Consider the following 22,327-nt stretch of genomic DNA (forward strand, 5'->3'; position numbering starts at 1 on the left):
GTTAAGTTACTGGGAACATGTGCATCCCTCTTTCTAACTGGTTATTTTAGACAAAAAATAAGTTTGTTTTGAAAGAGAAGAAAGTAAGAAAGGAAGGAAGGAAGGATGGAAGTAGGTATGTAAATAAGAAAGTAGGAAAAAGAGGAAGAAATTAAGGAAGTAAGGAGGGACGAAAGGCAGGTAGGAAGGAAAGAAGGAAGGACTGACAGACAGGCGGAAGGATAGAAGGTAGGAAAGAAAGAAGGAAGGATGGAAAAAGGAAGGAAGGAAGGCTGGAAGAAAGGAAGTAAGTAATTAAAGGAAGTAAGGATAGGAGAATGGATGGGCAGAAGGAAGTAAGTAAGAGAGGAAGTAAGTAAGTACGAAAAGACGGAAGGAAGGATGTACGGAAGTACGTAAGTAAGGAGGGAAGGAAGGACGGAAGGAGGAATGGAGGAGAAGGATGGACACAAGAAAGTAAGGAAGGACTTAAGGAAGAAAATAAGTAAGTAAGTAAGTTATTAAGGAAAGAAGGAAGGAAGGAAAGAAGGGCAGGTGGATGGAAGGCTGGAAAGAAAAAAAGATGACCTCAGAGGAAAGACGGGGGGAGAAAGAAGGAAGTTGGGGGTAAAGGAGGATAAATTATTGAGAAACTGTTTGTGGACGAGCAGCTGAGACTCTGACAGCAGAGTCGGACAAAGAAAGACAGCAGAGCCAGAGTATGAATAATACAATATGGATGCATCCATTCATTGATCTCCAACATCACACACTTCAGCCAAGCAGCTTCGACCTTGTGTGTGTGTGTGTGTGTGTGTGTGTGTGTGTGTGTGTGTGTGTGTGTGTGTGTGTGTGTGTGTGAGAGCTCTCCGCCTGCCAGCATAAATAAGCGGAGGTGACAATCGAGCTGTGAGCAGAGTCGCAGCAAAGCAGCTAAACCAACAACATTAGAGGATTTAACACCTGAGTAGCTTCCTAATTACTTTGCCATTAGCACGTCTTAACCCGGGCCTCGCCGAGAAAACGCGGACCCAACTGAGCCCTCACTCTGCACGCACGTCTGCGCCTGGAGATCCGAAGACTTAAAAAAAATAAACTACAAAGAAATTCTTTTATCTCGCCAATGCACGAGGGAACGTGAAGGGCATTACTGATGTTAGTGTAACAAAGTCTTAAGACACACGGAGATAAAACACTCATTTTCTCCTGTTTATAAGTTCAGTTTGTGACACTGAATAAAGATGACAGGGCAGGACTGTTTGTGTGTTTTGATAGTTTTGCTTAATTTAACTTGATCATCACTTTCAGCTTCGTCTGGTCCTCAAAGCGGCAGTTTATTATCAACAGATAGCAACAGGTGATGATACTTTTCTGTCAAAGGAACCAAACAAGCCACATTTTCCATAAAAGGCTCTAAAATGTGCAATACATTATCAACCAAAATAAAATTAACACAACATATTAAGATTTTAAACAACAGTGTTTAAGGTTGGCTGAAGCAAAATAACAAATGTCAGCATTTTAAACTATTTTACAATGTCCTATAGTTGAGTGTTGTAAGTGCATGTAACCTTGATATTTGTGTCTTTTTTGTGTTGTAATTCTATGTAATTGTACCTTTTTCTCTTCTTTTTTACCATAAATGTTATTGTATGCAACCTTGATATCTTCTTTTTCTTTCCAAAAAGTCTAACTCAAGACAGGAGCTGGAAACTAGCAACAGCTATAATCTCTATATGTGAAACATCTTACTGCAGCTTGCTTGTAACAGGCTGAAGTTATGTTAATTTGCATTGTCCCTATCAAATAAACAGTATAAATAAAGATTAAACAAGATTGTAACAAAGCTGTAAAGTAATTTTTTAGTAAGTGCTTGGGATTACACTCAGCCATCTATGCACAAGTAGAAAAAAGCAAAAGACAGGACGGGGAAAAATGATAAAAATAAATTAAAAGCAAATGGACAACAAAAGGACCAACCTGAGAATTTCCATGGCTGGCTAAAATTAATGCACTCTGATACAAAAGTGCTGCAATAAAGAGGTTTAATGTTCAGCTTTAGTTGAAACAGATTAGTAGAGATGTCTGTTCAACTGTATGATCTTTTCAGCACTTGAAATGACAAAGTGTAAACGGGGCCTTTTTATTTGTTATAGTGGACTCAGTATCAGTGGAGCTCTCCGCCTCTGTCCAAGGTGCTGATTTCTCCCCACAGCAGAGACTGAAACTCAGCCACTTCCACTCTGTTTCCACATCCACGTGCAGCGTCCGCCGCATTAACCCTTTGAGACCTGAGTGAATTGACTTGACTTTTTTCAAAAACATGGAGCATTTTGTTAAGGATCCCAAACTTAGCAAGAAATTAATAAAAAGTTACTCATATTAGCCAAACAAATAAAAAAAGAACAAAAACAAAAAAAGGTTAAAAAAAGAAAAAAGTAAAAGAACAAAAAAAGGAAATTACCTGAACAAAAAGTTTTAAAATAAATCAAAAATATGAATGTAAATTAATATTTCAGATTTTTCTAATAATTATACATTTTATTTTCTTGGTATTTGTTCTTAGTTATTTGAAATTTTCTAATGATTTTCTCTCTCTTTTTTTTTAAAGCTATTTTTAGGTCAATTCTTCATCGTCATCTTTTTCTTTTCCTTTTTTTTATTTTTTATTTTTTAACAATTTGCAAGCCATTTTGTGCCAAGTTGTTGATTGGGCATTCAGTGGGTAGAGGAAATTGGGCATTGTTGTATAAGGAACTGTCACCTATTTAAATTAAATGAAACACTAAGAAAAAAAACCCGACAACAACATCAACAACAATAACAACAAAAGATCATACGTTATGATGCTAGTTTAAATAAAAACGTGCACTGAAATTACGACAGTGAAAGTGAATACTGACAGCTAAAAGTGGGTTCATCAGTCAGTGGTGAGAAACACAGATGTGAACCAGAAGGAAACCACTTGAACTTCTGGAGCAGAATGAGGGTGAAGAGGATTTTACCGGCTTCCTGAAGGACGACCTGACAATACATGTTAGCCAGAGACCTTTGAGGGAGACACCTGGGGCCCCATCTTACAGCTCGACTGCCATTGGGAGCTTCAGACCCACACACCTGTCATTTTCACAGCCAGCGGCCACATTGTGTCAGTAGCAAATGTACTCGAGCCCATCTGTGCACCCATGGGCATGTAGGCCTTAAAATGAGGTGTGGTCAGGAGCCTTTTTTGGCCTGTTGCTATTTTGAGGCTGCAGAAGGCAGCTGACCAACACGAAGAAAAAACAACAATAAATCAATGATGCCAAAAGTGCCAGTTGATCTACATACAGCCTGGATAAAGCGTATTCCATTACATGTAATTGCATTACATACACCATCCCTGTACACACTAGAAAATCAAATGTGTAATCATCCACAGCTGAAAATAGTCCCTAACAATTCACTTTTTTCAATCAACAATTGATGGAAACTACAGTGCACAGATGTTTTCAGAAATCACTGAGCCTTTTTTAAAAAACAACAACTAAATAATTCATATTTGTGAGACATTTTTAAAGTTTTAAATATTCAGCAGGAACCAGAGGGTCACAGGGTCGAGAGGTTTTAAAGTTTTGGTCTGTTTTTATGAAGTTTGTTGACAATACAGAAACTATGTGAGTATGAGTATCACCAGCCTTATAACTAAAACTGCAGTACCTCTGAGGGGAGGTAGTTCTTTTATTTCCTTGTGGTTGTTTTTAAAAATGAAGATATTAAAAATTAAAGAAGGGTCCTGTATATTTGAGGTTGTTTTTGCTTCACTGACAGCAGTGGTAGTGTGCCTGTGTGCCCCTCTCAGGCCCAAAAAAGGTGATACACAAATCTTGATTTTCTGACCAGTTGTAAACATGAGGCGAATAGAGAATTTCCTTATTGTCATTGTGCTGCTACATACAGAAAAACTCTGACGTACTGCCAGATCAGTGCTCAAATATGCTTTCAGTTGTTTGCCTCCACAAAGAAGTCAAGTTGCAGTTACGGTTTACATCCACGTCTGTCCAGATTCATATGTAGCCATTTAAGTGGACACTTTTTTAAATGTTGCTCCAAAGACATTACATAATGGCAGCACAAAAGATCTCTACAATCACAACAGTTTCAAGGTGGATATCCAAGATTAGTGTCACCAGTTCAGTATCTGACCAAATGTCTGCCCTTCTGTTCCTGAGTGTTTTTGCAGAACGTTATGATGTCACAATGAAGTTGTCCTTTGCTCTTTTGGATGTAAGTTGTCATTACTTCATAATTTTACCCCATTAGATATTTGTGTAAAATCTTATATATTTTTTTAATATATATTTTTGAGTTATAGCCCAAAACATATTTTGTGAGGTCACAGTGACCACTGACCCCATCTAATCAGTTAATTCTTGAGTCCAAGAGGACGTTTGTGCCAAATTTGAAGAAGTTCCCTGAAGGTGTTCTTGAGATATTGCATTAAGAAAAATGACACAGTTAAGGTCACAGTGACCTTTGACCACCAAAATATAATGAGGTCATCCTTGAGTTCAAGTGGAAATTTGTGCCAAATTTGAGAAAAGTCTCTCAGAGCCCTCTTGAGATATTGCATTGAGAAGAATGACACAGTTGAGGTCACAGCGACCTTTGACCGCCAAAATCTAACCATTTTATCCTTGAGTCCAAATGGACGTTTGTGCCAAATTTAAAGAGGTTCCCTCAAGGCATTCTTGAGATATTGCATTAAGAAGAACGAAACAGCTGAGGTCACAGTGACCTTTGATCAACAAAATATAATGAGGTCATCCTTGAGTTCAAGTGGATGTTTGTGCTAAATTTGAGTAAAATCTCCCAGAGTGTACTTGAGATTTTGTATTCCTAAGAATGAGACAGATAAGGTCACAGTGACCTTTGACTGCCTAATCTAACCAGTTTATCCTTGGGTCCAAGTGGACGTTTGTGCCAAATTTGAAGAAATTTCCACAAGGTGTTTGAGGTACTGTATTCACGTCTCACAGTTGTGTTTTATCGACATTTCGAAAATATCGCTTTACTTTTATGCAAATCTGTATTGGAAACCTGCCTTGTGACTTCTCTCTGTGTGTGTGTGTGTGTGTGTGTGTGTGTGTATGTGTGTGTGTGTGGTGACTAAAGCTCCATGAGGGACTGTCAGGACGGCTGTGGCTCCACTGCCTCTGAATTATTGATAGCCCCGCAGACAGAACTGTACCAATCCCAAGTACCAGACGGACAGACGGAGCGGTTAAACGCGTGAACGCCGATGTCAGACCTTTATCGTGAGTCACAGTCGATGTGACGTAAAGGTCGGACTGAGAACTGGTCTTTGTTGTCCCCAGGATTCCCCTCCGTCTGCCTGAACAGTAAATCGAGGAACCTCTGACATGAATTGACTGCAGTGTGACCGCCAGTCATTATGTGCTGTGCTGAAAGGATAATGATAGGTAGGCTGGGACAAATCAGTGAGAGAAAGAGAGAGATGGAGGGGGGACAGAAAACGAGAGAGAAAAGGCAGAGAAGCAACGGGAGTGTGCATCTCGTTATATGTCCCTGAGACGAGTCCACAGCTCAGAAAAGAGTTTTTTTGACTCAACAACATGTTGTTTTTTTTTCCTTTTCTATTTTTTACAACTTAGAATTTTTTGGATGTTTTAATTTTTTTTTTTTTTTTTTTTTAGATAATTTTGATTTTTTTTTGCTTTTTTAATAATTTTAAATGTTGGGGTGTTTTTTTTATTTCTTATGATTTTTAGTTTTTGGGGTGTTTTTCCTTTTTTATATCTTATTTTTAATTTTGTGTGTGTTTTTTTCATTTTGTAAAATAATTTTGAGCTTGTTTTCTATTTTTTATCATTGATTTTTTTTAGTTTTGTGTGTGTGGTTGTTTTTTTTTCTTTTTTTGAGCTTGTTTTTATTTTTTTTAAATTGTTTTTTATGTTTATAATTTTGAGATTTTTTTGAGAGTTTTTCTCTCTTTCTTTTTTTAAAAATAACTTTGAGTTTTGGGATATCCTTCTTTTTTTTGTTTTTTTTGTTTTGTTTTTTTTCATATATTTTTGAGGAGCAACAAGAATGTGCATCTCGTTATGTGTCCCTGAGTCGAGTCCACAGCTTAGAAAACATGCTCATTTGCAGTTTATTATTTGACTCGACAACAAGCCGTCTAAGCTGGAATAAAATAAAAGACACACAAAGACTGGTGTTGATCTTTGTCCCGGCTCGCAGTCAAAAAGGATTAAAGTTAGCTCGCTGTCTGTTTGTACAGGTTTACAAGTTTATCAGATTGTATGCCAGAGCTTCATGTCACTCGCAGGATTTGAGATCCTCCGCCGAGAGACGCTTGTGGAATATCAACAAAGCTGCCTCTTATTAAAAGCATCGGTCGTGCTGAAAATTGTTACACGCCGGGGTCGTCTTTGTGCATAACTGCCTCTGCGCCTCTGCTGTGGATTCAAAATTACCGACATCACTCTGCTGAGGTGTGTAAGTGTCGTCTCAGATCTGTCTTTCAAGCAGGACGAGGTGGGTGAATGTGCAAATGGTTAAAGCTGAACAAGGCGATATGTTAATGCGAGGAAGTACACATCTCATCATACTGAAGCACAAAGCGTGGCCGCAATAAGATAAGATCTGGCTTAATGTGCATTTGGGGACACTGAAACTGCTTCCTGAGGACGGAGCTCACAGTATAATTGAGAAGAGTTATAGAGTGGTCGGTATTAGATTTGCTCAACTTGCCCAAATGAAATTCGGGAGTCTGGCAGGTTATTGCAGTACAGGACAATTAAAAACTTGTATACTAAAAGCTCTTCACCCAGAGAAAGTGGACCACGAAGCAGCTTCAGGAGGATTTTTACACCACTCAAACCCCACAGACTCTAAATTTAGGATGAGAGCGCAGTTTACAGTAAACACATTACAGCAAAGCTTTTTTCTGGCTTTGACAACATGACGACAAGTGAATGTGGTAAAGTAGCTTCACTGAAGTATTTTCAGTGTGGAGGAAGCACTGACATCCTTCATTCATCGCCCATAAGTACAAAACTATGAAATCTTCCCCCAAATGTAGTACTTTTTGAATGAATTAAATTATATGTCAAATCCATAAAGCTTCTAAAAAGGACCAAAAGAACAAAAATTATATGATATCGTGAAACAATTTCCCACCAGAGTAAATGATTAAGTTTAGACTGAATTCCCTTCTTGTATGATAATTGATTTATTATTTATACATTCTGATTTATTTTGATTTATTGATCATTTTTTTCCTCCATTTTAAAGAAAACCTGCCTTTTCTTTAAAAAACACCAAAATCTACACAATTTATCACAGACAGAAACTGTAAAAATTAGTTTGACATAGAATTTTTTTCACTGGTCCTTAAAGGTCAAGGCCAAGGTCACATTCATTTATATAGCAAATTTAACCCTTTAGCAGTCATTGTAACCGCATGGCTGACATTTCCTCACTAAAAACTCGGCAAAACCCAATTTGATTTAGTATTTTGATTATATTCTAGTTCTATTCAATTATTTTTTTTATTATATTACATTGACTTTTTTACCATACATTTAAAACAGATTTTCTTCATAGATTCATTTTATTTGTAATTTCTTTTTGTTTATGTATTTAATTTTAATGTATTTTGTTTCTTTATTTGTTGCTTTTATTTTCAGATTTCTATCAAATAACAGTCTTTAATTAGATCTATTTTTATTTGATTCTGTTTATTTTTGATTTGTTTATTGCTTGAAGTTACTTTTATTTCCAGATTTCTGTTATATAACTTTGACTTCTGCTCTTTTTACTTGCATTATTGATGCATTTATGTTAACATATTTCATGGTCTTTAATGTTGTGTAATGTTTTGCAAAGGCATTTCTTAGTGTGAGTGGTAAAGGGTTAACAATAACCAAGGCTGACCAAAGTGCTGGACAAAACAAATAGTCATTAGAAATATTCAGAAGTACAACAAAGAAACAAACCTAAAATGCACAAGTAAAAACACACAACAATTAATCACAATTCGAGGGATGAACGGCTCAAAATGAGTCAAAGGCCACGAGAAGAAGTGGGTCTTTATCAAAGACTTACAAGACTGATCTAAATTATCCTAAATTTTTGGAGCAGCTACCGCAAAAGCTCAGTCACCTTTTGTTTTTAGACGAGATTTTGGGACAACGTATAGAGACAGAGTGGACGGACACTGATGAGCTCAATGAGATAGTGAGGGGCCACAGATTTAGAGTTTTAAAGACAAACAGTAAAATCTTACAGGTAGGCAGTGCAGGGAGGACGCTGTGACGTGACCTCGCTTCTTTGTTTTGGATATAAAATATACAAAATTTCAATTACTTTTCCAAAACCTTTAGGGTATATTTAGTTTTCCAAAACTTTTCCAGGCCTTAAAATTGCTATATGCAAATGACTTTTCCAAGCTTTCATGACCGTATGAACCGTGGACGGTAAAGGTAAATTCAAATTTCAGCATTTTTTTTTGCTTATTTCACATTTCTGCTTGACTGCGTGTGTGTGTGTGTGTGTACTGACCAATATCCCAGGAGCCGGGGCTTTCGATCTCCTTGCGGCCGATGAAGTACCAGACGCAGGCCATCCAGTGGGCCAGCAGGGCGAACATGGACATCAGCAGCGTGAGAACCACAGCGCTGTACTGGGAGTAACGCTCCAGCTTCTGCAGCAGCCGCAGCAGCCGCAGCAGCCGCACCGTCTTCAGCAGGTGGACCCCGAAATACTGCACACATGCATAAAAAACTACATTATACATGCGTACATAGTACGTGAAGTGTCATTTTCATACTCAAGGACCTAAATGACTAATTATTCTTTATTTCTTTCATCATGTGATATTAATGATTTGTCAGCGTGGTTGACAGTTAATCTGAAAGATGGATCTTTAATTTGGTCTTCAAGTGAAATGAAACATTCTTCAACTCCAAATTAATATTTAAATCTTAACATTCATTTTGCATACATGTGTAGTGATTTAGCCGCAGTTTGAGTCGTCTTTCGTATTCTGAGCATGGAAACACAAATTAATGAGACCTGCGGTGTGTGTGTGTGTGTGTGTGTGTGTGTGTGTGTATGTGTGTGTGTGTGTGCGCGCCATTCGTTTGTCTGATGAGCGTCAGTTTAAAATGTTCATCTAATAGACTCGCAAGGGAGCCGACGACATTGTGCATTCATTTTCTCTTTCTCCTAATTTGGCTTATTGCCACGGGAGTGTTCGTGTGGATAATGAATGCAGGAGACGGAGTGTGCGTCCAAATTCAAGTGCTTTTGTTTCCAGGAAAAAAAAAACAAAGGTTGATTTGTCACACACACTTTGTTTACGTAAACACACACACACACACACACACACACACACACACACACACACACACACACACAGAGGAGACTCACCACGCTGACGTTGAAAGCGTACAGCAGGTCAAAGGGCAGGGCGGCGATGAGGTCGACAAAGAGCCAGGTGGTGACGTAGTGGACGCAGATGGAGCGGGCGTCGTACACGACCTGACCCGACGTGCTCACAAAGGTGGTTCGAAAGTTCAGCAGTATGTCTGCGGAGGACGACAGGACGCACGTGTCACTGACGAAACACCGTCGCACCATGACGGAGAACATCAGGAACTCTGAGGTACTTGTACTTGCACTGAGTATTTTCTCTTTAAGTTACTTAATACTTCTACTCTTCTACATCTCCAGAGGGAAATATTGGACTTTTTACTTCACTACATTTATCTGACAGCTCTAGTTTCTTTACACATGAAGATTTTGTATAAAGGCTGCAATGATTAGTTGATTAATCAATCAGTAAACTCACAGAAAATAAATTGCAAACTATTTTGTTAGACATTTAAGTATTTCCCTTTTTTCTATTGTTAAGTGTTCTATTTTTTAAAAAAAATAATTTTAAGTTTTGGGATGTTTATTTATTTATTTATTTATAACTATTTTCAGTTGTTTTTCAGGTCTTTTTTTTCTCTTTTTTTAAATATAATTTTTTTGGTGTTTCTGGTGTTTTTCTTTTTTAATACTTTTAAGTTTTTGGTGTGTGTTTTTTTTCTTTTTGTAAAATAATTTTGAGCTTGTTTTTATTTCTTTTTTATGTTTATATATTTGAGATTTTTATTTATCTTTTTTAAAATAATTTTAAGTTTAGGGGGTATCCCTCTTTTTTATATAATTTTCAGTTTTTCTTCATATATATATATATAAAAGCTTTTTTAAAGATTATTTGAGTTTTTTAGGGGTGTTTTCTTTCTTTCTTTTTTTAAAAAATATTTTTCTGCATACTTGACCTTCAAAAATACCTGTTCCTTAATTTACTTATTAACTTTTACTAAAGTAACATTTTCTATGCATGACTTTTACTCGTAGCAGAGTATTTTCACAGTGTGATATTAGTACTTTAACTTAAGTAAAGCATCTGAATATTTCCTCCATCACTAAAAAGCAGCTTATGAACAAAAATTGAACAAATCATCCAAAGCCTGATGCTACATGTCAGCTCTTCTCCCGTCATTCTGCAGCGTACATGTTAACAAACAGGACGCCCATTAGTTCTAACTAACAGGATATCCTTTGAGTGCAGGCGGCTCGTATAATTTCATTGCAGAAGTTTGCTGATGGAGGGCTCGTGTTCGCTCTTTTTCCATTACGGCAAATTGTCCATTGAAGAGCTTTGGTACGACTCTCCTACAGTTAGATGGTCAACAGCGGGGACAAAGAGGCCCGTTGTTTTCTAGGAAATGAGTTAGCAATGAGACGTAATGGTCTGTTGTGAATGGCTCATATCCTTTCACTGCTGCGTGTGCATCATTAAAAACTTCAGCTGAACTTTTATCGTGACTGATGAGCCTCTCAGAGACGGCTGTTTTATCGGCTTCCAGTCAGAGGCGGTTAATACATCGATGAGCGATCACCACGTCTTGTTAATTACAGAAGAGAGTGCTGGTGTTTGATGAAAGAACGGCGTGTCCTCTAGAAGAACTTTATTTGTCTTGACAGGAAATAATTTTTCTCTACACTTAAACCAGTATATAAGTATTTCACTGATATAAAAAATCCTCACATAAAACTTTGTTTACTGAGTTTTTCAAGGTGTTTTTTAATTTAATAATTTGGAGATTTGGGGTATTTTTTCTTTCTTTATTTTTTTTATATAATTTTGAATTTTTTGGTGTTCTTTTTCTTTTTTTTTCTTCAATATTTTTGAGTTTTGGGGTGTGTTTACTGTCTTTATTTTTAATTCTGAATTAATTTTTCTTCTTTTTCTTTTTTTTGAATAATTTTGAGTTTTGTTCTTTTTTTCTTCTTTTTAAATGTTATTTTAATTATAATTTTTAAAAATTATTTTAATGTTTTTTACAGTGTGTTTTCTGTCTTTTTAAAATGAATTTTCTGCATTAATACTTTAAGCACATGAATTTTCCTACTATTACTTAAGCTACATTTTCAATACCTGAAGAGCCAGTGAAACATTGCCAAAGATGATTTTTTAGGCATTAACTGTGAAAAAGGGGATATCTCTGCACAGGTTATATGGAGGGAAGTTTACCACAGTTTTTCTGCACACACTGCCCTCATTGTTTTGACACAAAGCTGGTTGAAAATTGGCAAAGTTTCCCTTTAAGGGAATTTTTCACTTCAAAGTTTCCTTCACAAATTCAACATAACACAGGGTGAGTAATTGATATAAAAATGATAATTTTGCTTTAGTGAACGCAGCACGCCCTCACCTAAAATAAACAGGATCTCTACGAGGATGTCGCTGACGCTGGGCGGGCTTCGCGGCGCGGTGCTGCTCCCCTCATCCCGCCCTCCCACCACCGTGAAACACACGTTATAGGGCACGGTGACGGCCACGTAGAAGGTCGCCAGCAGGATCAACCAATCCCAGCCGGCCTTGAAGGTACCGTAGTGGAGCAGGATGAAGCGAGACTTCTGGATGGCTGCTACCTTGTACTCCGGGATCGGAGGCTTTTCTCCGAACATGTTCTGGATTCAACGACAGAAAGAGAAGTTAACGTCTTACAGGTGCGTCTCAAAAAAATCATAATATCGTGAAAAAGTTACATTTTCTTCAAAATTTAATTCAAAAGGTAAACTTTCATGTATTGTGTATTCATTAGACATAAATTAAAAAATTTCAAGCCTTTTTTTAATTTAATTTTGATGATTCTGACTTCTAGCTCACGAGAATCAGAAATCCAGTATCTCAGATTATTAGATTGTTTCCTAAAATCATTCAAAAAGTGATTTTCAGTACAGAAATGTCCAACAAAAGTTTGTTCAGTCATATACTGAGGCTACTTTAAAAGTGGCCTTCAGCTTGTCTGTATTTTTGGATCGAGTGTTTTTTAAGTATTTTGAGGGGAAAAAAAAGCTACAGCTAAAAAAATGTAAAAAAAAAATAAATAAAATTATATATATATATATATATATATATATATATATATATATATATATATATATATATATATATATACAGCTAAAAAAACACATTTTAACCCACATCTCTTGCGGGACACACTGACACTTGAGTCCTCTCATTTTCAACCGTTTTCCACACTTCAGGAAACGGGAAAAACTTCAAAAGCCAGGCGGTCGAGTGGAGTTTTTAATGTTCAGAGGACGGCATATCAGCAGCAGAGGAGCTTGAGGGAGACATTTTTGACATCCAGCACCCATTTTTGGATTTAAAGTGACTTGTAAACTCGAATTCTTAAATGTTAGTCATTGACACATTCAAGGAAGGGTCAACAAAGATTATTTTTCATTTGCACACATGCATAAGCACAAAAACAATGTATATCCACTTAAAATCATGCACAGTACCTTTAATGTAGCAGAACAACAGTTATAAACGTATAAATATATTATACGTATAAAATGATTCACAGCAGACTTTGAGTTTTCCCCTCGATGTAACTGTGCAGCCATAAAAACATAAAAACAGCACCTCACTCTCTTTAACTGTGTTATATTGCAGAGTTTTGGAAAAAAGCAGACACAGATTATGACAAACACTGTGGGAAATGTTTTTCATAACTTAAGGAGACATTTAAGAAGAAAATTGGGGACACAAGTTTCAAATGGATAATTAGCTTGCACATATACAGTCCTGTCACTGAGGGAACAGAGAGGTTCGGATTTTCACAAAGATTTTATGTCCTCATTAATCATAAAGTTGCTGTGTTTCCTGCTCGAGGACACTGCTAATTGTCTTTTTTGTTTAGGACCCACAAGTATCTGTGTAGCATCCATGTTAAATCTGGTTGATTTGTCCAAAAAACATTAGCGCTAGTGGTGGAGTGGATTTTGGATTTTTTATTTTTTAATTTCTTTTTTGTCTTTCTTTCTTTTTTTCCCCCTAAATGGCGGGTGATTTTTCTTTTATGTATATATATATATATATATATATATATATACATACATTCAGTTTTTCATTTGTTTTTCTAGTTTTTCTTTTACTATTTTTGAAAATCATTTAATTTTTTAAAATATTGTTTTTTTTTCTTTTTTTTAAATGGCGGGTGATTTTTTTCTTCTTTTATATATAAATATATATATTAGTTTTTAGGTATTTTGCTATTTATTCATTTGTTTTTCTAGTTTTTAATGTTTTGTTTTTTTAAAGTATTTTTTAAAATAATTTAATTTTTTAGTAAGTTGCTTGCTTATTTTTATTTTTTCCTACTTTCTTCTTTAGTTACTTTGTAAATGAAGATTTTTGCATAAAAAACATTAATTTTTTTGTAACATACATTAAATTACCAAAGATTTTATACAAGTTCAGCTGCAACAATTATTTGATTAATCAGTCAGTTTGCAGTAATTTTAACATTTAAGCAGTTTTTAATTAAGAAAATAAATATTTCCAGATTTGGGGGCTATTTTTTCTTTTCTTTTTGTATAAAAATGTTTTATTTTTTGTCTTTTTTAATTTTTTTTTATAATTTCAACTTGCAGTCTGCACACAGCATGCCTGAGGAAAAAAGACCGAACAAATGGAGGAGGGCAATATTTAATGTCTCTGATTGGGCTGAAGTGATTCCACCTGAGGGGGGCGTGTCCTTCACCAGCAGGAGCGCTTCACCTGTTTTTCTCCTTCCCAGGTGAAGTCATGTGATACCTGCACGGAGGCTTCTGTTTTGAGTTTTTTGGTCATTTTTTGTTATTTATTTAGTTATTCTTTAAATTAATTTTTCATTTTTTTAATCTTTTCTTTTTCTTTTTTATTTTTTTGGGGTGTTGTTTCTATTATTTTTCTTTTTTTTTGTTCTTTTAATACTTTTTTGTTCTTTTAGTACATATTCATGGTTATACTTTGCTTTATTGCAATTTTCAATGCAGGAATTTAACTTGCAACACATTGTGTAATTAGTACTTTTACCTAAATAAAGGATCTGAAAACCGATTTTGCTCCTCCCTGCAGCACATGCACGCCTTTTCCTTCTCCGTCCTTTCACCTGTTCAGACTCAGAGTTTGCAAATCAGCTGTCTCAAAGCTGAAAACCTTTGTAGGCCTTCTTTTTTTCTACTTTTGTCACACTTTCAGGATGCAAACTGCACAGGTCTGCATGTTTGTTTTATCACTGACATCAGCGAAACGCACAACTCTTTTTACCCCAAAGTCAAACAGCAGCGCGCACACTCCAGATGACCTTCATACCATCTGTCAGGCTGCCCGCCGAAGCTGCGGCAGCACATCCACAACACGACGCCGGGCCGCGTTGTTCGGTTTGAGAAATAACTTGGGAAACAATTAAACTTCTTTTTACTGTAAAGGAGGAATAACTTTTATTCCATCTGGATGAAAGAGTCTTTGAAGAATCTGGAAACATCTTCAAAACAGATTGTTTGTTGTTGAACAACCTGTAGGGGTTTTAGAGTACTATTTTTGTCCTTACCTCTGTGACTTCATCAGCACAAAAGTCTCTACAGTAAAAATAATGATTTTGTGTGAGGCGGTGTGGGGCTAGTTTGGCATGCAACACATCTTCTGGCAACTAAACTTCTTTTGACTCCAAAAAGATGATGAATGTGTGTGAGCACAAAGTCAGTCCAGACTTTCAGGGGGTGAGACGAAACCCTTTTTGCAGAGGTGAAGCAGCTGCAGAGACACTTACATTGTTGATCTTCAGCTTGCTCTTGTCTTGTTTCTGCAGGTGTCCCGACAGGTGATAGAGAACAGCTCTGCTGCGGCGCCGGTTTGCATTGAAGCCTGGAGGGCGGGTTACCTGATGCACCTCCAGACCCGTCTCCTCATCTGTGGAGGAGATGGAAACACGCTGAGCCACAATCCAATCTGCACCGCAGGGTGAGTTTAAACCGAGCTGTGTGGACTGAAACTCTCTGAGCGCAGAGGTGCAGCTTTAACAGCTGTCTCTAATGAGTCAGAGACGGTAAAAAAATCATCTGTACCAAACCAGTGAAACTCAACTTACTGCCCGCCGTCCAAATATGGCTCCCGATATTTCTAATTCCCCATAAAAATAAAGTGATTCACACTGGAGATTGTTTTTGTACTTTTAGTTTACATAAGGTGCCGCAGTGTAGCATCAAAATAAAGCTTCACAGAGGTCCTAAAATCCTAGAAATGTCCTAAATTCCAAGATAGTCCTAAAATCTTAGCAATTTCCTAAATTCCTAGAAATGTCCTTCACTCCTACAAATGTCCTAAAATCTAAAAAATGTCCTAAAATCAGAGAAATGTGCTAAAATCTTAGAAATGTCCTAAAATCCTAGAAATGTCTTTAAATTTCAGACATGTAGAAACTTCCTAAAATCCTAGAAAAAGCAGAGCTATCGTCAAATCTGAAAAATGTCCTAAAATCCTAAAAATGTTCTAAAATACTAAAAACAGGGTGTTCTTTAGGTGGACCTCATTGATCTGGGCTGAGATCCAGATCTGTATTTGTCACCTTTTTTGTCATTTAATCAATAACGAAAGATAAGATCAGGAAATGGACACAAAGAAGTACAGCAGGCAGATTAAGGAGTTTTTTTTTGTTAACCCATCATCAAGATGTAAACTTTATTTTTTGCTCTCTCCGTTTCCATTTTAAATTTCTGACTGTGATCGTTCATGATGTTTGGAAACCCCTGTAACTAACTCATTTTCATATTCAGAGATTCATTTAATTTGTCCATCGTTTCTCGGATGCGTCTCAAACAGTTCAGATGGTGCAGCTCGGAGAAACGAACCACGGACTCCGTCTTTCTGTGTTTCGCTGCTGCACACAGATCCATTACTACCAGCAGACGTGTGGCGTAAACAAGGTGTGTATTTCCCGTCTGACGGTCCATAAAGCGTCTGCACCAGCACCTGTTTTGACAGATGTACAAAGGAGCAGAGCTGGTTGTGCTGCAGCGTGAATCTGTAGGAGATTTTCAAGGAAACCTTAAACAGGATGAACTCTGCACATTGTGCTTCCAAAGATAAACGAATGTCTGCCGAACGGCCGTTTTTGGTACTTTAAAAGACAAAAAGACAGCAAAAACAGCTTTTCTGTCTGCATTATCAAATCAAACTGCTCCTTTCCTTCATATCTAATAGCTTTTTGGTTTACAGCAGCAGATTGTGCGCGCTGTTATCCTACAAACGAGGTGATAACAGCGTCCCTCTCCGCTCTTGAAGTACAGCTATAAACACTTTTGCTGTTAGAGCACCTTAAGGATAATGGTTAGACATTTTGGAAAACACACTTCTTTGCTCCCTCGCAGGGAATTATCAGAAAAGATCGATACCATAATCAGGACTCCACAAAGCTACAGGTCCCACCAAGGTAAAGTCTGGCCCATAATCCCCTGCAAAACATCAAATTTTGCTTTGTTGCACGACTTAAACCAGGGCTTACACCTTCAGCTCGGCTGGTCGATAATCACTGGTGTTACTTTAATAACGCCAAAGCATCTTTTTCCAGCTAGAAATGCCAGACTCTCCTCTGAAAACGCCTGACCGGGAGAGCATTTCAGGTGCAGCTCTTTTTCTCAGCTGAGAGGCTTCTCTTTCGTCTGGTTGCTATGATACCAAACATCCGGGAAAGTAAAAATGCCGAAACAAAGTACTCGAATTATTATTATTATTTTGGATGTCAGAAACTACCCTTAAATAAAAAAAAAGGTTTATTTATTTTTCCTTTTTTGACAACTTTTTTTTATTAGCCTGGATATCATCAACTACTTTTTTTTTCTGGATATCAGTGCCTACTTTAATTTAATTTTATTTAATAATTTTTTTTTCTAATTAGCCTGGATATAAGTGACTACTTTTCTTTGTTTATTATTAGCCTGGATATCAGCAACTCCTCTTTTTTTCTTGATAACAGCGACTACTTCTCTTTTTTCCTGAATATCAGAAACTACTGCTTTATTAGCCTGGATATCAGCAACTACTTTTTACAAAAAACTGTGAATAAAAAATGCGATTAATCATGATCCACTATTGAAATTCTGCAGTAAAAAAATCACTGTCAGACCTACAGAGCCAGGCTAGCTGTTTCCCTCTGTTTCCAGTCTTTGTGCTAAGCTAAGCTATCTCGCTCCTGCTTGCAGCTTCATATTCAGCATACAGGATAGTTTTTATTCTCATCTTTCCAAAATGTCAAACTACTCCTCTAAGGGGGGCATAAATACACTGGGACACACTGAGATAACAGCAGTGTGACTCGTAGAGACGCTCTAACGGCGTTTAACTAAATTCACGTGTAGAGAGATGCTGCCTGTTTCACCTGCGACTGCTCCACGTGTGTTTTCTTTTGGCAGATAAGTGACTGTAATATAAAGAAGTAGATGGCATTTACACGCCTCAGGGCAGAGTCCTCTATCACGCTGTGATTACTGATAGTGCTGCTTTTAAAATACACTGTGTGTTTCCTGGAGGAGCCTGTGTGTGCTTGTGGGAAAATGGGCTGGCTTTACATTTTAAATTATTAACACAGTCAATTAAAACAGTGTGCATATATACAGTAAATGTGTGTGTTTGTGTGTGAGGACGTTGAAACGCAGTGACACTCAAGTTATGGCCCTCGGGCCAAATCTGACCCCCGATAAGAGTGCTGGGTGGCCCACAAACCATTTTCTGATTCACAGTAAAAATAAAGAGATTCGCACTGAGAATTGTTTTTGTACAAATGTTCTAAAATCCTAGAAAAATCTTAAATTTCTAAAAATGTTCTAAAATCCTGCAAACATCCTAACATCCCTGAAATGTCCAAAAATCCTAGAAACATCTTTAAAACCTTAAAAAAAATCCTAGAAACATCTCAACATCCTAGAAATGTCCTAAAATCCTACAAACGTCCTAAAATCCTAGAAACAGCTTAAATTCCTAGAAATGTTCTTAAATCCTAGAAACATCGTTACATCCTAGAAAATGTCCTAAAATCCTAGATTAGGATTAGGATCCTATATTGTTTTTAAAGGTACTTTTTGTAAGTGTTTAAAGGCACAATTAAGACTCTCTTTGATATATTTTTCCCCGTTGGTGTGTTCTGTGTCTTTTTCTGTCACTCCTCCGTCTCACAAACCGAATGTGCGTTTTGGAAAGCCACATCACGCTGCGTTAAGTGCCAAAAGTGAGCCGCTCAACCAGTCAGCAGACTCCCGCCGAGCCGGAGCACGAGCAGGTCAGAAAAGATCACATCAGAAATGTCAGTCTTTTCTTTCTTATATTTTCCTTTTTTTTCTCCTTTTTTGTTTTGCTCTCACATCCAGAGCTGCTTAATTTAGCAGAAAAGTTGCGTTTATGGTTACAGTTGTGTTGAATCAGAAATAGAAGCCATTTACTTTCTCTTTTGTCTCTCTCGTCTTCCCTTCCCGTCTACTTTGTCGTTTGTCCTCTGTCCCCTGTGGTGTGAACGGCACTCTCAGTCTGGTAGCTTGAATTTGAAATGTCATAACTCACGCGTCGCGTAAAACACAGCCACATTATGTGAAAGCAGGCTTCAATCATTTCGGCTGCACGGCGATGAGATATTCATCCAAAAGAGAGCATTTTGTGCAAGTGGGGGAAAATTGGCTAAGTAATTTCAAGCAGGTGCTCTTCCCGACCAGGAAGCACTACAGACAGCAGCTCTGCAAGCCAATCTAAAAAAGAAAAAAGAAAAAACTAAAATTTTAAACACCCCACTTCATCTCGAGAGTCTTGATTACTCTGCCTCTCTCCCCGTCTCTCCGCACATCCTCTGTATGAACTCAGCGGGCGACAGGATCTGGAAAGTTTAAAAGTTGGATTTGAATGTGAGTAATAACTGTGTATTCAGTGTTTGCAGGTTTGCAAAAATATTGAATGCAGAGTGTTTTGAACACGGCGATTCAAGACGTTCCCCTCCGACTCGACACACACCTCTGAGATCTGCTCTTTCAGCTTTTGCACGCTGGGATTTTTGTTTTCACTTGAGGACGAGAAACAGTTTGAAACACCCCAAACAACTCCGGGCTGAAGGAGGGTCACTGATGGAGTGAGCTCCGAGAGAAATACGACCGAGCAACCTTCTACGTTTTTATTGGTCGGGTAGCTGAACTGACTTTTAGAGCACAAAAAAGTACTAAAGGAGGGCGGTTAACCTGCTCAGGGCTCCTGCAGGTGCAGTTTCCTGGCAGGTTATATGTTTTATTGTAGCCCTGCAGGTCAAAAGCTCGTCTTTTAAAGTGCACATGATTTATTTTAACTATGTAAGTCAAAAAATTAAATAGACTACGATCAACAAGTCCTCCAAATCTGAAGGCAAGATACTGTTTGTCCATATCATGACACATAAAACAGGTTTCTATTACAGATTTGTGCAAAACTTAAGCGATATTTTAAAAAAATGCCCATAAAACACAACTGCCAGATGACTGTTTCCACTGTGTTTCCAAACATTAGCAGGTTTATTTCTATTGAGCTGCTGCACTACCGGACATTATTTACAATCGCAGGCGGCGTAGGCATGTTATGCAGCTATAATGGAGAGGCAAGCCCAAAAACAAGCAAGAAATTAGTGAAAAGTGGCAAAAGAATTACCTGAAAATAATTAAACATGATTTAACATTAGTATTTTTTTCTTTTCTTTTCTTTTTTTTATAAGTGAGAGAATTACAAATCTAGTTTTATGGACATCATTTTTTTCGGTCACATTTAATTATCCCATTCAATTGATTTTTAAATAATTTTCTTGTCACCTTGTACTTATTGTATTTTATTATTGTACTTATTTCTCACCAAGTTGCTCATTATGTTTTTGAAAGAAACTGAACATTTTTTTCTTCGGTTTCAGAAGTTTAAATGCAAGTAAAAGGCGTCTGAAAGCAGCAAGAAAACTGATGTACATCCAGGTATTAAAAGGTAAACGGGCTGAAAACAGTCGGTGTCATTTTGGCATTTTTTGTAACAAAAAAATAACAATGTTAGGGTTCAGAAAAAATACAAAATTGGCTAAAAAGAGCATTTTTTCAAAGTTGGGGGAACTTTGTTGTAATAGCTTGTGGTCATGCTCAATAAAAAAAACAATTCTTACTAGGATTATTGAACACTTGTTAAAAAATATTTCAAGTTGTCTTTTTATTTCTGAAAACCTAAATGTCCCGTCCAGCAATGAATTCCTGACCGCCTCTAATTAACTCGTAACACCGCCTGCTAATTTCCATAGTGACCAAGTATCTGCATTATTACGAGCTGTGCGTCATCTCTCACAGTGTTTACAGTTCGTCACATGCATATTATGAGAGGCATCGGTTATTATTTATGGAATAATATTCAAATTGACAGACACACTTATTTAATCAGGGTTTGATTTGCGCTGGGAGAAGAGGCAGGACGAAAGAAAGGGATGAAAATTACTAATCAGCTCTTAATTGCCGTTTGCTTGGAATTACAATAACTGCAGTGGCACTTAATAGCTGAGAGGCATTCAGCAAAATATAATCACATTAAGTTATGAATACCAGCTTTAAAGGAGATAAACAGGACAGAAGAGGATACCTGAGCTCAGCAGGTGAGCCTCATTTCGTGGACTTAAAGTCCGAATTTAGGAGAAACTCAACCTGCTTTGACTGGGGGCCGATCTGCAAAATGACAACAGGTCAGGGGCCAGTCGCAGCAGCCCGATACATGTTTTTAGGATGAGGGCATTTCAAGGATTTTTAGACATTTCTAGCATTTTAAGACATATCTCAGATTTTAGGACGTTTCTAAAGTTTTAGGACATTTCTATAATTTGAGGATGTCTCTCTGATTTTGGGATGTTTCTCAGATTTTGAAATGTGTCTTGGATTTTGGGACATTTTTAGGGAATTCAGGACAGTTGAAGGATTTTCAGACATATCCTGGATTTTAGGAAGTTTTTAGAATTTTGGTACATTTTTATGATTTTAGGACATTTCTAAGATTTCAGGACATTTCTATGATTTCAGGACATTTCTCAGAATTGAGGACATTTTAAGGATTATGGGGCGTTTCTAGGATTTAAGGACATTTCTCAGATATTTGGACATTTTTAGGATATTAGGAAGCTTCTAGGATTGCAGGAAATTTCTCTGATTTTCATACATTTCTAGGGTTTTAGGACTTTTATAGGGTTTTGGTATGTGTCTTGGATTTTAGGACATTTTGGGGGAATTTAAAACATTTCTAGGATTTTAAAACACATCTCAGATTTTAATTTTCTAGGATTTTTGTATATTTCTAAAATTTGAGGACGTTTCTAGGATTCCAGGAGGATTTGAGGACATTTTAAGGATTTGGGGCCCTCCATCAGGGGGCCAGACTCTGTGCACAGGTCGTTTGTTGAATATCAGTGGCTTTAAACTGTCAGCAGGTGCAACTGATATAAACTCACCTGTGTCAGGTCCTTGCTCAGGATCCTGGTCCTTCTTCTTGTCGGTGATGTCTTTGTGGGACACGAGGAAGAGAACCACCTCGCCCTTTTCATTTTTGATGGGTACAATGTCCAGAAGACACCAGAACTGCGTACCTGGACAGAGAGAGACCACAGAGCACAGTCAGTGCGTCTTTTCCACCGTGTGGGACCATGTTCCCTGGAAAAGTCAGGCATGGCAGGTCTACGAGGCGCCACAGTCAAAATCTTTGTGCATCCTTTGTTTCCTGTGAATAAATGTTGGAAGGTAACTGTGAACTGGCACGGTGTTTCTGTAATGTCAGACTGGAGGCTCACTTTTCTTGAGTCAAGATAAAGTGAATCTGTTCAGCGGGCCAAGACAACACAATAAAACAGCCACCTGAAGATCAGTAATTTGGTATGATTCATTTTAAGTGGAATACGCAGGTCAACATCGGAGCGAGTCTATCATCATCTTTTCTGTG

The 22,327-nt window shown here is 37.3% G+C and overlaps 1 protein-coding gene across 2 annotated transcripts in view; it reads right to left on the reverse strand.

The window, feature by feature from the left end:
• Nucleotides 1-22,327, reverse strand: part of kcnh3 (potassium voltage-gated channel, subfamily H (eag-related), member 3) — a 168,288-nt gene that overhangs the window by 27,595 nt on the left and 118,366 nt on the right. For both annotated transcript variants that reach the window (XM_088083730.1, XM_042495056.2), the window contains exons 3-7: nt 21,843-21,977; nt 15,150-15,289; nt 11,757-12,015; nt 9,418-9,575; nt 8,548-8,749 (exon numbers count right to left, since the gene is read on the reverse strand). In XM_088083730.1, coding sequence (XP_087939856.1) covers nt 8,548-8,749; nt 9,418-9,575; nt 11,757-12,015; nt 15,150-15,289; nt 21,843-21,977 — 894 coding nt within the window. The remainder of the gene's footprint in view (nt 1-8,547; nt 8,750-9,417; nt 9,576-11,756; nt 12,016-15,149; nt 15,290-21,842; nt 21,978-22,327) is intronic.

This window comes from Plectropomus leopardus, chromosome 10 (assembly GCF_026936395.1).
Source record: "Plectropomus leopardus strain MGB_pleo_1.0 chromosome 10, ASM2693639v1, whole genome shotgun sequence".
In the NCBI taxonomy this organism is placed as follows: domain Eukaryota; kingdom Metazoa; phylum Chordata; class Actinopteri; order Perciformes; family Serranidae; genus Plectropomus; species Plectropomus leopardus.